General features: G+C 44.4%; 1 protein-coding gene across 1 annotated transcript in view; it reads left to right on the top strand.

Annotated features, from left to right (window-relative positions):
- Window positions 1-672: 672 nt before the first annotated feature.
- CHKA (choline kinase alpha) overlaps window positions 673-18,147 on the top strand; it is a gene marked incomplete in the record, with an annotated part of 620,299 nt that continues 602,824 nt past the window's right edge. The window contains 1 exon segment of the mRNA XM_044059444.1: window positions 673-1,226. Coding sequence (XP_043915379.1) covers window positions 997-1,226 — 230 coding nt within the window.

Raw genomic sequence — 18,147 nt, 5'->3', positions numbered from 1 at the left:
CATACCTATTTACTGTCCAGATTTTTGCAGAATGTCCATGTTTATTTTTGCCTCATATTTTTGGACGGTTTCTCATCAAATTTTCATTTTCTGGCAAATCATTGGTAAATAGGATTGCACTCAGAAAATCATGGCAGAATTAGAGTTTCAGACTTCACATCCTTCAGAAAATTCATTGCAAAACTTGCTAGTCTATCAACTTTCTAAGTTTGTAAGAGCAATATTTAAAAAGTGTCCCTATTTTGTTTCTTTGTCCCCCGTTATTTGCGGCTTTGCCCAGATGTCTTGTTTTAAGGGATTGAGAACTATGTCTGAAACTCAAAACGTGCGTCATTACAGTATTATGAACCTCATTCCTCTGTGATTTGCCAGACTAACCCAGATTTTATGAGAACATACTAAATTAAGAAGCAAACGTCTAGACTTTTGAGAGGTATCGAGACAACGTTTATCGTCGTTTAAGAAACAGTTTAAGTGGACATGGCCCTTTAAAACTGTACAGTTACATACGACTGCCAACACAGGACTTTATTTTCTGTACGGCGTACTGAATTTATTAGTGTGACTTTATTCTCGTACAAGTTTGTAGTCCAATAGCCTGTACAGAGGGCGGAGCTTAAAGCCTCACGACTAACATTATTTGCTAGATGTGACGTCTTCGAAATTGTGTGTATATAAATATATATATATATTAGTGTAGAGTCTACATTGTAGACAAAAGCACGTAGGTTTATTCCACAGAAGGTGGTAGGTTAAGGTATATTTTTCTAAGATCCTGTTTAAATTATAGATACATTGAGTGCATTTTTCAGCTGCCCATCCTTTGTTAAAAATCGTTTTGTTTTAGAAGGCCGAAAACATTTAAAGTAATTCTTTGGCTTTTTCTAGTATTACGCAGGATTTTAAACGTCTGTAGAAGGATTTTAGTAGTTCACCCCATTACTTTTTTTATCGCTAACAGTATTACACCCCATTACTTTTCATTTTTAAAACAAAATGAAAACGAAGTTTTGTGCTGGTGATGAGGCTGTTCCATCTCCTCTTGATGGACTTGTGATTAATACAAACGGGATGACTGTCCAGTGCGACTTCGAGGAGTGCGAAGAGGTGAGGCACGAGGGTCCGAGTCTCGAGACCAAACGCAAAGCATATGTTTGGTGCAGAGAGTTTCTTCACGGGGCATGGAAAACTATTGAGGAAGAGGAATTTCAGATGACTATCGTCAGGTAAGAGGGAATATTTCCCCACTTCCCATCTGAGGTAGAACAGGGATTTTCCATTTACGGACAAAGTCAGATTGTAGCACCTGCAAAGTCAATGGTTGCTGAGCTACGTGCAACATTCAGTCTCTCTCTGTCTTGCATATAAATGTACACACACCCACCCCGACCTGGTGGATCACAACCATAGTAGTCTGTTACTCTGTATTGATTTCCTCCATCTCTCTCTGTTAGGTGTATAAAGCTGTGCATGTAAAAGGTCATACTGTGTCATTTTAAATCATACTTCTCAAGTGTCCAGATTTCTGCAGAATGTCCAGATTTTGCCTCATATTTTTGGCTTATTCGTCATAAATTTGTGTTTTTTTGGCAAATCACTGATGATTGAAATCCCTAAATAACACACACTTTTGAGTTTGACTTCAAATCTTTCATAAAATGCACGCTTACACAAATACTATTATTCTAGCAACTTTATAAGAGCGATATTTATAGTCTGTACCTGTTTTGGGGCCTTTGTCCCCCACTAGTTTTAGGTTTTGTCCAGATTTCTTGCTGTAAGAGGTTGAGAGGTATGGTGTAATGTTGTTTTAAATATTTACATTTATTACGTTTTATCTAAATCGTTTTAAACGTCTGTGCATAATGTTATCTGTTGCATCTACAGTCTTGAATCTAATAGGCATTTCAGTCTGTACTTATAAAGTTGTGGCGCACTTTTTTTTTTTTTTTTTTTTTTGCGAGGAAATGTTGGGAAGTATTTTAGCATTCCTTAAACGAATTGGAGCAGAAATAGAGTATATTAAGGGCCAGAATGATAGCTGAGCAGATCAGAACATCTTCGCGAAATGATAATGACTTTCAATGCAGGTGTAAAGTGTCACTGGTTGTACGATATTAAAACTGATAGTAATAATGCAAAAGTCCAAGTCCCATTGGTTGTACGACAATGATGATGATGGTGGTAATAATAATAATGGTCTGTAGGCGCGAAGCAATGTTTTCTTTTCTAGTCATTTAATTATAATGACTGCTAAAATGTCATAAAACATCTAAACTTTGACCATGCTATATCAAACCGTGGTGCAACAGACTACAGTAATGAGTTAGTTCAGAATATGCATTACTAACGGAAGGAAAGAGAACGTATCTAATCTATTTTTGGAAGATAAGTTTCTCTCTCTCCCTCGTTTCAAAGGGGAGGATGGAGATAGGAGGGGAGGAAATAAGGATATTTCTATTACCGTCACCACTTGTGACAAAATTAAGAAGGCTAAAGTATGAAGAAATGCAAGATTGTTTTGTACAACAGTTTACTACAGCAAACCCAAATATTTGGATTAACTTTCTCTGTTGGCTTCTTTGTAACAGTTTTTGTGATTATTTTTTCACAGTTGTATAAGGACTAAAGTGGTACAAATTGTATATATTAAAGCATTTGTCTTTAGAGGAAACATTAAATAATGTATTGATGGATGGATCAACACAGCATACCTCTCAAGTGTACCTCTTTACCTCATTTGGGGTCTTAAAAAGTTCATGTTCCTCAAAATTCCTCAAAGTTCCACGTTGAAAGAGTCAGTCACACATTCAATATTAGGAATTTTTTTCAGTGAAATCCATGGTAAATTGAAATTAATCATATTAATTCATTAAAGGATCTTCTTTATAAGTAAAACCAGCATATTTCAACCATCCTATGATCTTCCTAGTTGAAGTTGTTAGTAAGCCATTAGTATGTGTTCCACATTTTGCCCATTTGTTCCACATTATGAAGGCGAGTGTTCCTCATTTTCGCAATGGAAGGTTGAGAGCTATGCAACACAGTGTTGTAGGCTACCTCATCACAAAAGGGTTCTCATCCAGGAAAGAGGTCATTGTTCCCCTCTACTCGACAGTCATTAGACCCATTATAGAGTACAACTCCCATTTTTGAATGTACCTCACAAGTCATCTGCAGCAGTTGGAAAGGCCACAGAAGTACCTCACAAAGAGGATTACTGACCTCAAACAGATGCCTTACAGTGACCGTCTCAAAAAACTCCAGCTTTACTCCGTAGCATATCACCTACTCTGAGGTGATCTCTGCCTAACACATAAAGCTATGTCACACCCAGAGCTGTTGGACATGCTACACCTAAAGAAATCCCGATCCCTCCAAGCTACATGCTCTAGGGACCTAAACAATGTCAACACAATAAACAGGACATGCTGGAGGGATAGATTCTTGTCCCAGAGACTTCCCATACCCTGGAACAAGCTACCCATCTATGTCAAGCAAAGCTCCTTATTAGCACTCTTCAAGAAAAATCTTGATGAGTGGATGGGAAATAGGAAATACACCCCAGGGATCACTTCTGTGGCTCTTCTCTACAGGGGCACAGGAAAATAACTTTCTTGATGGTGTAAGCCATGGAACCTTGTTGGCTAGGCTTACTTAGGCCCTTGGGCCGATAGCCTAGTATCTACCTATGAACAAACTATATTGCAGTAGCTGAATCAGGAATAGTGTCCTTGAAGTTGGCAAGATGATACCATTTGAAACAAACAATGACTGCAACAACAAAATTAATTTGGCTAAGATGATGTACATTTGGTTACATTTATTTGCCAACTCTGTTCAGACATAATATTTCTTTGTCTAGTGACATTAATGTAGAAATGTTTTAATGGTTCAAAATTAAAATGTAAATGATTGCTCTTTACACAGGAATAAAGTCATCCGATTCTGTATAACTTCATAGGTAAATAGTAGCCCAGTTGCTCTTGAGCCATTTTGAGCCTAGGCAATTTTCCTTAAAGGTAAGAATCAAACTACATTGTGTCTGTGAGGTAAACACCATTACTACAATGCCAACCCAAAACATGTGCAAGAACTTAAATAAAAGTCACTTAGTACAGTTAATGATTAAACCTTTGCCGATAAAAGAATGTTTCAGAGTTAAAGGGGGAAAATAGGGAGTTGTGTACAAACTTTGTAGCACCCGAGAGGTTTACAGTTGAGTCTGACTTACTGGTGTAAATGTGTGTTTTTTGTATTTTTACACATGTTACATTAAGGAACACTTAAGCCAGGAAAACCTTGTTGGCTAGGCTTACGTAGGCCGATGGCCTAGTACCTACCTATGAACTTGTTAAGCTTGGTGGCGTAGGAAAAAATGCCAGAGGAAAATAACAGTAATTGAACAGGGCTACAGTGAATGACCTTGGGAGCAGTTTTTTCTTCAGTCCTAGTTTTCTTCTACTATAGTTTGGCTAGTAATGCCCCCCTCCCCCCTACACATACAAATACTACTACTAAGAGTTTGAGTCTAAGTCTGCAGTACTGATTTCAAACAGTATATAATTCGCAAGACAAACATAGGCTGTGGATACATACTCCCCCGGATTCAGCAAGCCCTGCATGGTGTACAGGAACAGTGCAGAAACTCCAGGAGGCAATATGTCTGCTGTGCGATCCAGGAATAAGCTGCAGGGACATGCACAAGCGCTCCTGCACTATTCCTGCATGGATGCAGCTCTTGTATAAAAATTACCCTATTTGCAGGTGAAAACCATGCAAATGAGGCGAATTTGTGATCTGGGAAGCTGGCAGCCGGCTGTGCAGGACTAGTGTAATCTGCAGAAATATACTCTGTTAGTAACCGAGTACATTTCTGCAAACTACGAAATGGAGCCATGACAGCTCCAAATTAAAGGGTGTATATAATGTGTAAAGCATGCCAATGGCCAAATATATGGCCATTGGCATGGAAAACAGTTTTAAAAAAAAAACAATTTTTTTTTAGCCGATTTCGGCAGCTTAAGAATAGGGCACCGGCGTGCAAACTGGATCGGGCGAAAAATAAATAAAATAACCTGAAATAAGCAATCTGAAGTTGTAAATCTTTATTCTTACTTTACAGATAGGACCTATATTCCATTCTCGGAACCGAAACAGCCGTTTCCCAACTCGTGCAAGCCAAAAATTCTCAGCTAAGAACCTACCCACAATGCCCCTCTCCTAGACACTCCAGATCTCATTTGCCACGTTCCTGGTCAGACGTGTTTAGCCATCTCTCTCAAGCTAAGTAGTAATTTGTTTTTATGACAGTTTTTCTTCTGAATTTCAAAAATGTTAGTCAACTTAGACTTTTTTCACTATCGCCTATAACCTAGGCCTATTTCCAACCCTCCTTTTTTGGTAATTTAAAATTTTACCTTTTTTGATTGTCCCTCTTGACAGGCTTCTTTTACTGGTGGTATTCCTAAAAAAAAAAAAATTTCTACAGGATATTATTGTTCCTTTTACCAGGTCAGACAAAGTTAAATTGGCTTTTAAACAGTGTGACAAGTGTGGACGTAAGATGCCTAACTCAGATACATATGTCTGTTGTGTCTACTGTTTGGGCGTGGATCTTTTGAAAGCTGACTGTGACATTTGTACTGGTTTTTCTAATCGTACACTAGCAGAACGTAAGAATAAACTTATTTTAAAAGGTTTTACTCAAGATGCCTTTCTCGGAGGCTCTATCTGGGTCGGAGGTCCCACCCCCTCCAAAGACCAAAAAATATAAGGAAAAACTGAGTCACTCAGTCCCTGCATCTCAGTCAGTTAGGGGACAGAGTCCATTCCATGCCTTACCGGTGCCTTCGGCACAGACCTCTTTGGCACCAGGATCTGTGTCCTCTCCCACGGTGCCGACCATGGTATTCACTCCTATCTCAGTTCCAAACACAGCACCACTGACTTTGTTGCCGTCTTTGGCTCCTACATTGGCTCCGATGACTGTTCATGCCTCGGCTCCATCCCGGTCCACAGTGCCTACAGCTTCCTCGGCTCCATGGGCTCCGATGACTGTACATTCCTTAGCACCATTCCTGTCCACTGTGCCGACAGTTTCTTTGGCTCCAAAACCCGATTTCATGCCAAGGACTAGATATTCTTCTACTTACAATCCTTTTTTGGGGCAGATGTTTAGTCCCTTTCTCCCCTTCTGCAGCCTCTTTTAGATCCATTAGGAGTATTTCTGAACTAGACCTAGTGTGGGTTATGGAACAGCTTCTGGTAGCTAGGGAATTGCCCATTCCAGCTAGACCTCCTGTCCCCCCTGGCTTGGAATCTTCTATCTTATCCCCCCCCCAGCTCCAGCTTTGGTACATACTGTCTCGGCTCCAACAGCAGTGCCTTCCCTGTTGGCACCCATTACCCTTGCATCATCGGCTACGATGGAGCCGATGCTTTCTTGGAGCGGTGCTTGGACTTGTCCGTACCTAGGTACCTAATCTGGCACCTATTTTCTCGTTGGCATCGTCTTATGCCCACGGTTCCGACAGTTCCCAGTTCTCTCATCACCCCTCAACTGGAATTAGTCTTGGGTGCTCCTTCTGCAGAGGTGATGGATAAGGCCCTTCACTCTGAAGGCTCACAACCAGACCAGAACCTAGGACACCAATATCAGAACCCCCTGTGAAGACAACCCCTTCTCCAGAATCCTCTTCAGAAGATTCCACTGGAGAGCCACCCCGGAAGAAATGGTGCAAGAGGAAGCACCTTGACCCCCCACCGGAGGAATCTATCACAGAAGACACTGATTGTGATGAAGAGGAAGGGTCCACTCATTTTCTCCCAGACGACGTTTCATTCAGAGACCTTCTCGAAATCCTCAAACAGCTGGGGGAATGGAAGTCCTCTAACCCTTCTTCTGAGGAATCGGTGTTTCGGCAGGCCTTCCGTACCCGGCCATCTACTTCCTGGGTGACCCCACCAGCAGATCTAATTAAACTAATTGTGCAGTGTGCCTGGAAGGCCATGGACAATGTAGAACCTCTCCCCGGAGGCCGGACAATATCTTATCTACACCTGAAGACCAGCCGCTGTGGTCCAAGCAGCTGACAGTTGACTCTTTGGTCATGGCGGCGGCCACCAAGAGGGAATTGGCAGAACATAGTTCCACTGTTCATCCGCCAAATAGGGAATCCCTGATCACAGACAGACTGGGGAAACAGACTTATGCTTCAGTGACCTTCGCCATTCGGTCATTGAATTATCTGGTGCACTTTACTTGCCGCCAAAGAGACTTAATTTTTGAAATGGCTTCCTCTTTGGTGGGGGTATGGCCTTATAAGGTGCATGCCACTGTCGCCTCACAGCTAGCTACCCTTGACTCCATCTCAAACTCCTCGATGCGTTTTGATATCTCACACCGCCGCATCTGGTGTTGTAATGAGACGTAATGCTTAGATGCGGTTGTGTGATTTTGCAGACCCTTTTAAATCTTCCTTTGTTAACATGCCTGTCGACGAATATGCACTTTTTGGTCCCAAGGTACGTGACACACTTGCACATAGTGAGAAAGACGGAAAGACCTTGTCTGCTGTGGGCATACGTTTTTCCAACCCCCAGAGACCCTACGTCAGGAACCAGAAGGGGGGAAAGATTTGGTTCAAGAAATCCCAAAGATCCTTTCGTGACAATCGTGGTGAGTGTTCACCAAATGTATGGCAGTAGTGGTAGCACATCTTCGACTACAAGGATTCCAGGTGTTTCCCTATCTAGATGACTGGCTCCTTACTGCTCTGACCAGGAATCTCCTAGTTCTCGGCCTTTCTTACACTCAACATCTCACTCTCCGCTTGGGGATTATAATCAACAAAGACAAATCTCAGATGTCTCCAGCAAAGACACTGGAGTTTATTGGAGCGGTCTTCAACACAACATTCTGCCAAGCTTCTCTCCCCCCCTCACAGGCTTTTGAAACTAAGACACCAAATTCAAGTCCTTCTGCCTCACATGTTTGTACCAGTGCATCTTGTACTGCAACTCTTGGGCTCCATGGCAGCTGCCATTACTTTGGTACCACTGGCGAGACTGCACATGAGAATCCTGCAGTGGCTCCTCTCCGCACAATGGCCGTTGTTAACCCACCCACTGAACCACATGATACACCTTATGAGCCATTGCAAGGAGGAAATGCTATGGTGGATGGAGCCAAAAAAATCTTTGGGGTCGACCGTTCTGTCTTCCCCAACCCACGGACACGGTGACCACGGACGCTTCTCTTTTGGGGTGGAGGGGAATTTCCAGGGAAAGACTGTCCAAAGGCACGTGGACCCCCCTCAAGGCCAATTTGCACATAAATGTCCTGAAACTGAGGGCAGTTCTCCTAGCGTTGCAAGCGTTCCATGCATCCCTGCCTTTGGGGACCATTGCAATTCAGTCAGACATGTCAGTTGTCTGGTATATCAATAAGCAAGGCGGAACCAGATCTTGCCCACTGTGTCGGGAAGCCATGAGGATTTGTTGCTGGGCGATAGCTTCCAATCGCTTTCTTATAGCAACGCACATTCCTGGGAGCTCCAACCTTATTGCGGACAATCTGAGCAGGAACATCCTGATGCCTCACGAATGGTCCTTCAATCCTGTAATAACAGCTCTGATCTTCCAGCATTGGGGCAATCCTTGCTGTGACCTGTTTGCTTCCCCCCTGAATTACAAATGCAGGAGCTATTTTGCCTTGATTCCCCCTTGGGGGGAATCACTGAGGGACGCTCTAACACACGATTGGCCCCCGGGTCTTCTGTATGCCTTTCCCCCATTTCCCCTCATCCCAAAATTTCCCCAGAAAGCTTAGAGTTTGAAAAGCAAAGTGATCCTCATTGCTCCCTACTGGCCACGTCAAGTGTGGTTTCCTTTTCTATGGCCTCATCTGATTCACAGCCCGTGGATCATGGATCATTCCCAGGACCTGTTATCCCATCATCAGGGATTGATCCACCCGAACCTGCACAGTCTCAAGCTCACAGCCTGGTTCCTCCACTTCCAATGATTGCCAGACTACCTGACATCCCATCTTCTGTTCATGAAATTCTTCTAGCCTAACACAAACCTTCCACTAGAAAGGTTTATTCTAGTAAATGGACTAGGTTCTCTATTTGGGCCAAAGATCAGAACTTAGACCCTTTCTCTATGCCTATTTAAAATATTCTGCAATACCTGACTACTCTCCTGCATGCAGGAGCCTCAGCTTCAACGATCACTGTACATTTAGCAGCTATCGCTAATTTTCGTAATGGTCTGGAAAATTCTTCGATTGTCACACCGCCTATGCAAGACTTTTTTGAAGGGAGTATTACATGTTAAACCTCCAGTCAAGCCTCCCTTAGATCCCTGGGACTTGACAATGGTGCTTACAGGCTCTCCCTTTGAGCCTTTTGATTCATGTGACTTAAAATTTTTGTTTTTGGAAAACCATACTTCCAGTAGCACTCACCTCAATGAGAAGAGTATCTGAGCTGCAGACCTTGAGTGTCAAGAGTCCTTACTTTATCTTCCACACGGACAGGGTATCCCTTCGTACTGACCCTTCCTTTTTGCCCAAGGTCATTTCTGTTTTTTCCATTAAGCAATCTATTGACCTACCGGTTTTCTTCCCAAGGCATTCTAATAGAGGGGAGTACCTTTTGCACACCCTTGATGTGCACCGACAGCTTTGTTATTATTTGCACAGGACTAAATCTTTCAGGAAAACAGACCAATTGTTTGTGGCCTTTGCAGGACCCAGCTTGGGTAAACCTGTTTCCAAAGTGACCTTATCTTCTTGGCTTAGAAACGCTGTTACCTTTACCAACCAACAGAATAAGCTACACTTACCTGACAGAATAAAAGCTCATTCTACCAGATCTATGGCTACCTCATTCCAGAGCCTCTATGGATGATATATGCGCAGCAGCCACGTGGGCAAGACCACATACCTTCATATCTCTTCATTACAAAATAGATTTGGTCTCCAGGGGACGAGCATCTTTTGGTTCTATGATGCTCAGGAATATCCTTCCTTAGGGCCACCCAGGACTCAAGTAGCAGGGGACTCGGTCCTATCTGTAAAGTATGAATAAAGATTTACAACTTCAGATAAAGAAGTTATGTCTTACCATAACGTTCCATCTGAGTTGTAGATCTTTATTCATTCTTTACTTCCTGCCCTCCTTCCCCCTGCCTGGACTCCTGGTGGATCTCGGGTACTCCTGGTTAGGGTATCTGCTCAGACAGAGCCTCCTACTTTTTTCTTTTACTATATTTACCTAGGGCGGGCAAACTCGATGTGGAGTATCAAGGAGAGGGGCATTGTGGGTAGGTTCTTAGCTTGAGAGTTTTTGGCTTGCACGAGCTGGGAAACTGCAGTTTCGGTTCCGAGGACGGAACTGAGGTCCTATCTGTAAAGAGTGAATAAAGATCTACAACTCAGATGGACCGTTATGGTAAGACATAACTTCTTTTTCTAATCAAAATCACTATTTTGCCATTATATTCAATGGCAGGCAAATGACAACATGGCCAGTGAATAGCGGTTGATAAGGGGGAGACTCAGTGTGGGAACTGTAACTATACATCAGCAGGCAATCCTGTGCAAATGAGAGGAATGATACTGAATCCCAGATTTCCCCTCCGTGCTAGTCAGCACCCAACATTGTAAGTGCAGGAATAGCTTGGTGCAAGCCTAGGAGTTAGTGGACATCATAGGGGTGTGTGTCAGACATACTGTAAGTGGACTGGAGCCCTTTGGCTCGGGTTGGCCCTTAGCTTTGCAGAGCTAAGCAAGGGGTGTGTGTCTGAGGCTGCCTAGCACTCTTTACATTGCCTAAGCGGGTGTGCACGCCGCGCACCGGGTTTTAAAAGAAAAAAAAAGTAAACCAGGAAATAGCAGCTCTGTGCACATCTGAGCACTGTGTTTGCGCGGCGCACCCCCGGGCTTAAACAGGAAGGCAGTGAGAAGGGAAAACAGTAGTAGGAAGGTAATCAAGGAGAACTAGCATAGCTGGCAGGTGAAATGTATCAGAATCAGCCAGTTACACAGGCAGCAGACCAGCCCAGAACACTACTATAAACTATGCAAACACCTTTCTCTCTGTTTTTTCCCCATATACTCTACACCACCGGTGTATACAAGCGGGGAAGTTTTAACAAACAAAAACAACAAAATGATAGGGGCTGCAGTAACTATCCTACATTAACATGTGGAAGAGGCTGAGGGTGATGAGGATGAGAATGCTGTCAACCAACCCACAGTGAGGAGACTGAGAAGAGTGTACAGACTTGGGGTAACCTACCAGGGGCTACATGAGCTGGAGATAGTGGAGCGCTATAGGGTGGACAGGGACCTCTTACAGCAAAGTGTTGAGCTGTGCCGGCAACGCCTGACACACACAACTAACAAGAGGGGAACACATCCCAGTGGATACCAAGGTATGTGTAGGCCTAAGAACACTAGCCACAGGTACCTTCCAAAGGCCAACTGGGGATATCATGGGGATCTCACAGGCATCAGCATCCAGGGTACTCCACCACTTTCTTGATGCCATGTCAGCACATGCCGGTGAGCACGTATATTTCCCCAACACCCATGAGGTGTTGGATAGCAGTATGCGTCTCTTACACCAAATAGCGGAATACCCTGAGGAAGTGGGTGCTATAGACGCATCAAAGCACCCCCCCCGGTGAGCGAGGTAGGGTCTACATCATCCGCAAGGGCTTTCCCCTCCAACTGCCAGGTCGTGTGCAATGCCCAGAATATTATAATGAATGTATGTGTTGGCTGCCCTGGAAGCTGTCACAATTTCTTCATCTGGCATCTGATGCAGCTGTACCAGAGATTTACCAATGGGGACATCCGTTACGGTCACCTAGTGGGGATGCTGTTTACTCACTGGAGCCGTGGCTGATGACACCCATCAGAAATGCGAACACACCCGAACAAGAACTCCATAATGAGGCACATGTACCCAACAGTCTCGGCCAGCAGGACAGGTGTAGACAAACCCAAACAAAGGCTGTGCTAAGGCCTCTGAATGATGGCTATGGGTAACCCCCCCCCCCCCGGCCTACACAAACGGATTACATCAGGTCTGAAGGGTAAGAAGTCAGAAACTGATATGTAGGTCAATCAAACCTAAGACCTGTAGTACACCGATATGCCTCTAGTCAGCATGATAGGTTAGAATACAGAATGAAATGGAGTACCTGGCATACCAGTACAGTCGTAGCAAATTTGTACAAGAGTCAGGTGTGCCCCCCCCCAATCCTATGTAGAAATGTAGTAACAGTCTGGTGTGCCTCCCAATCCAATGTAAACACGTAATAGTCAGGTGTCCCACTCAATCCTATGTAGAAAGTCAGGTGTGCCACCCCAATCCTATGTAGAAATATAGAAAATCATGTGTGCCCCCCCCCCCCCAATCCTATGTAGAAATGTAGTAACAGTCTGGTGTGCCCCCCAATCCAATGTAAACACGTAATAGTCAGGTGTCCCCCTCAATCCTATGTAGAAAGTCAGGTGTGCCCACCCCCAATCCGATGTAGAAATGTAACATGTATGTGTAGGTATAATACCAGTGGAGCACAGATGACCTGAGGTGGCCAAGGTAGCAGGATAGATTGTAGCATTTGTACAATATGCAGATATGCGTGTGTTAGGTTGGTGTGTGTTTCATTGGTGTGTGTTTCATATTGTAAGAGTGGTCAGTATGTATGCATGGTGAGGTTTGACCTGTTGGCCATTGCTCAGTACTGCCGATGATAGGGCCAAGTCTTCACAACTGCAGTGCCAAACACAATGCACCCCAGTATAACACATTCTACAAGTAAGCCATTGTAAATGTATGGAGGTAATATGCGTCACCATCTGAAAGATGGATATGGCATGACTCTTGGGCCAGATATACAGGCAGTACATAGGGGAAGGTACCCCATACAAACAGTGTATAATGTGTAACTGTGAAATGGACACACCCTTGGAATTGTACATACAGGCTTGCATCACATTATCTGGGCTTGTAGCAGGGAATACCAATGTCATCTGGCCAAACACTCGCAGATCACAAAGGTCATAGGAATGATGTATTGAAAATCAGCCGATGTCCCTGCACAAGCCAGCATAAGTGAAATGCTCCATGCATATCTGTGAGTCTGATGCAATGTTGGGAATGGGTACAATATGACCCCCACCTGTGTATGGCAATAGCAAAAGAATGCAGCATGTAGTGCAGGTGTCCCATGCAGGTGTGTCCCTAGCTGTAAGCAGCACCCTGCCAGCATCCATACCACCTGATCAATACTGACAAAGTATTGGCATGAACACCTAGCACACCTACCCTGTCACCCCAGGGGAATATAATGTATGGCAGTCTGGTACTGTAGGACTGACGGAATGCAACGGCCTGCTACAGCTGTCCTGCATCACTACCAAATGGCCTACAGTCCTCTACCAAGGCTTGCGTCTCACCCATACTGCTAGTGTATGTTATGTCATGGACTCCCAAATAACATAACACAGTTCACAGAACCCATATGCAAGGCCATGTGGACAAACTACAGTAACATGTCCACCATGTCCCACTGCATGAACTGTGGACCAATACCAATACACTGCTGTGATGAGGTGATAACTATAGGGAAAGTATCAGAGAATGTTTGCATAATGTATGGAAGAGGATAGAATAATGGGGGGGGGGGCATGGGCAGTATGGAATGTGCGAAGTCCGAAACACAGCTGTGTGCACATACTATCCCTGGCTGCAAACACAAAAATGCACCACAATAGGGGTAATGTCCTGACTTATGACCCTTGCCTCTGGGTAACTTGTGTGAATCTGTACAGCTGTGAGGTATTGCCATAGCAAGATAAGGCCATACTGTCACGTCGATGGATGTACAAGTATAGGATCCTCTGCCACCACTGTACCAAGGTGCTGAACCGGTTACACAGACCCAACAGCAAGTGTCTGCAGCTCCCCCTGCAGAATGGCATTAGTTTGCAGGAATATGTAGGCATTTGACCACAATACTGGACACAGCTGCATTCACCCTATGTTCTCCAGGACATCACTGTGAGCAAAAATGTCTGTCTGACAGTACTTGAGGACATAAAACAGTGTATAACATTACACATGTCTGAATATCTCTGCTAACACCAGGACCATGTAGCAGAAGCAGCACAGACACAATTACCTATAGTATCCACTATCCCTTGCCCAGTTTGACCCCATATTGCCAACCGAGCTACAGATATCCTGCAGAAACAGTTTGCTAGCTGTAGGTGTAGAACACAAAAAGTCTGCACTGGAGTACAGTCTACCTGGAATGGATCCACACATTCAATGCAGAAGGGCATACTGAGCATGCTCCCACACTTAAGAGAAATGAAGACAATGTCAGACATTGTCAGACAGCATACTGGAAGGTCATACTGGGCATGTGAAGGCAATGTCTGACAGCGTCAGACAACATACTGAAAGGTCATACTGGGCATGCTCACACAATTAAACAAATGAAGCCCATGTCTGGCAACAACAGTGGACCATACATATGACAGTTGCAGATGTTAGTGCGTACACTCCTCAGTATGCACCAGTCATGCTTTGCACACACATTGGATAGGAATACACACATATATCCAAGGACAACCCACTATAATATGCCAAAAGTACACATATACATAGATGTCTGGAAGAGCTTGACAGTGACAAAGAGCCTACCATCATGAGGCCTGTCCCACCCAGCACACAGCCAAATGGCTACAAACACATGATGTGTAAATGTCACTTACCGTAGAAATTAGCCACTCAGCATTATAGACTCTGTGGTGCTAGTGCTAACTGTGCAACATGACTGTACAAGGCAGTAGTCATCTAGAAGTTGTATACACGTACCTGCAGAATATAAACCTGTGTGTGCCCAAGTGTGTTGTGTACCTCCTAGATGAATGGGTTATGGGCCATGCACACACACACACTGCCCTCCCCATGGCCCTACTATGGCAAGCCTGCTGATGTCCTTCACTGAAATATACCTTTGGGGAAGATATAGCCCAGAAATCTCTGTGGCGTATCCTATAACTGCGTAATGCTGTAGTGTGATATACTAGTTAGGTAGGAGTTCTAATCCCAGATGTGGCAATGGTGTGTGTATCTCTGTATTTGTCTGTATAGGGATCAAAGCTTTTTAGGCTAGTCACACTCACTACAATTCAGATGTCCTACTTTGGCAAGCCTGCTGCTATCATTCACTTTGAAATGCACCTTTGGGGAAGGATTAGCTCAGTAATCTCTGTGACGCGTCCTATAACTGCATAATGCTGTAGTGTGATAAACTAGTTAGGTAGGAGTTCTAATCCCAGACATGGCAACTGTGTGTGTGTGTGTGTGTGTGTGTGTGTGTGTGTGTGTGTGTGTGTGTGTGTGTGCGCGCCTGTCTGTGTAGGGAGCGATGTTTTTAGGCTAGTCATACCCAGTACAATTCAAATGCCCTACTTTGGCAAGCCTGCTGCTATCATTCACTTTGAAATACACCTTTGGGGAAGGATTAGCTCAGTAATCTCTGTGGCACGTCCTATAACTGTGCAGTGCTGTAGTGTGATAAACTAGTTAGGTAGGAGTTCTATTCCCAGACATGGCAAGTGTGGATGTTTGTGTGTGTGTTTGTCCTTGTAGGGAGCAATGCTTTTGAGTCCATTCACAGTCACTACAACCTCCATTGCCCTTCTTTGGCAAGCCTGCTGATGTCATTCCCAGTGAAATGCACCTTTGGGGAAGGAGTAGCCCAATAATCGTGGTATGTCCTATAACAGCGTAATGCTGTAGTGTGATATAGTAGTTCAGTAGGGGTTCTATTCCCAGACATGGCAACAGTGTGTCATTCGTATCCTGTGTGGAGGTGAGTGTGTAACAACTGCACTCATTGTGGAGCGGGTTTTGCAAATTTCTTCTATGGTGGGCCTATTATGTCACAATGTCCACCTTACAAGGATAACAGATGTCAAATAGCAGAGAGGCTGGGGTGCCAATCCATACCCCTACATGTGATATCAAGGCCTGGTGAACAAAGTAAGCAACCCTTATATTACCCAGAGAACACTCTCAACCCATGTCCATAAACAAACACACTTGCCTAGGCAACAACCGCTTTGTTGGTAGTACCCTGCATATTTCCCACAGATAGTAACCATGGTGTGATTGCAGTGGACTGTAGAGGGCATGGCACCCTGTCAATCACTACAATAGGCACCTTCACTATGTTCCCCACTGTGGTGGCATCAAATGTGATCCACAAAGGACATACCATGCCTTAAACACATGCCCTGTATGGACAGATGCCACTGACACCAGGGAATACCTGTATCATGCTGTCAATGTAGGTGCAGGGTCAACCTGGTGTCCATTACCAGTTTCTGCCACATGAGGCCAGGACTGGCACATCTGATAAGTCTGTGTACACAACATGGGCCAGATACAGTTCCACATATCGCTGAACATGCATGTGGGACGTGTGCACATCCCAGACACCGTCCATGTCATGGACTGTAGAACACATATATGGCAAGCATTGCACAGCAGTGGCCACACACAATAGTAACCCGCCATTGCAAAGCACTGGCCACACACAATAGTAACCCAGGTGACTGGATGGTGAATACAGTACCCACCTGTGTGGGCCAATCCGGACACTACACCCCTGAGCCACACTACAGACCGTTGTCATGTGGCCTGATGCCAAGGTATACCCTTCATCTATCCTTGTACAGCCTTCTGGCACAGTCAACCACTACACACCCGTGAAGCAATGCACCCATGCATGTCAGTACTGGCACCCTGTGTATGTGGAATATGATGCTTTCGACCACATTCACACTCAGTACAACTCCCATTGGCCTACTGAAGCATGCTGTCTGATGTCAGACACCTTCACATACCCTTTGCCCATATAACTTCCGGATGACCCCTGTGGTGCATGTGATATCTGTGCATTATTGTATTGTGGCAAACTAGCTAGTTAGGAAGTCTATTCTTGGACTCTGCCAACTGTGTCAGTGTGTGAGTCCCTGAGAGAGTGTGGCTGTGTTGAAGTTGACACCTGTCCATGTGGACAGGCATGTGTAGTGCACTTACCTTATCGCTACTATATCACTGTTGCAGATGTCACTCACCATGAGATATACCTTTGGACAGCTCCCCAACATGTAAGCTATGTGGTGCATACAATAACTGCATAGACATGTGATAGCAATACATAGTCAGGGGTTTGAAACCCCGTACTGGTAGGTGTGTGACACAAACATGCTTAGGTTTTACTCTCCCACTCCCTCCCTGACTTACTTTGTCTCTGTCTCTCACTCCCTCTCTGGTGGATGTGGAGAAGTATACCTGCTTTGCTTAGGCAGCAGCTTGTATTTTGTAAGTGATGCTCATGATCAGCTGATGGCCTCTGCATGAATTGCAGTCCCCCTCTAGCTGATTGCATGTAGAACAGCTGTGGTAACATTCCCTTAGCCAATTGCATGGAAACACACTCCAATATCTAGGAACATCATGTTGGTGTTGGGCCTTTTCATTCACTGTGAGCAGGACCTAAATTTGGTGTTTGGCAAACAGCATCACAGATGGTGTTTGGATTTACCTCTAACAAACACTGTGGAAACAGGCCAACAGACAGGAGGGGGGGGGGTGTGCCAGACATGACTACAGAATGTAAGTGTTGCTCTTCTGCGTTTGGAGTAATGTTGGTTTAACAGGGTGTGTGTGGATATGACTGGTCTACATGATTTTAATACCTGTCATGACAGTGTTACATGTTTGAGGAAACCCCCATCTGTAGAGTTATCTGCAGACTGGGCAGTGTGTGGAGCCTTTTTTTATTTCTTGTGTTACTCACAGCACACCAATCTGAGAACTGCAGAAGCATAGTGTGAGGATTGCGGTCAGTACATGGTGACAACCATGAGAGTTACTGAATTCATATCCCTCATAGGACATGTGTCACAACAAACTCTGGTACGACAGTAAATGTATGAGGTTATCACAGCAACCTGCCAGTATTGGGCCAGTGTTTGTAGCTCCAGCCACAAGTCTGTCAACCTTTGTACATATGTCATGCAGTAAGAGGTGCATATGATCT

Source organism: Protopterus annectens, chromosome 17.part0 (assembly GCF_019279795.1).
Source record: "Protopterus annectens isolate FY-2018-M chromosome 17.part0, PAN1.0, whole genome shotgun sequence".
Taxonomy (NCBI): Eukaryota; Metazoa; Chordata; order Ceratodontiformes; family Protopteridae; genus Protopterus; species Protopterus annectens.
Note: the sequence above shows the minus strand (reverse complement) of the source record. Positions and strands in the feature narration are given on the sequence as shown.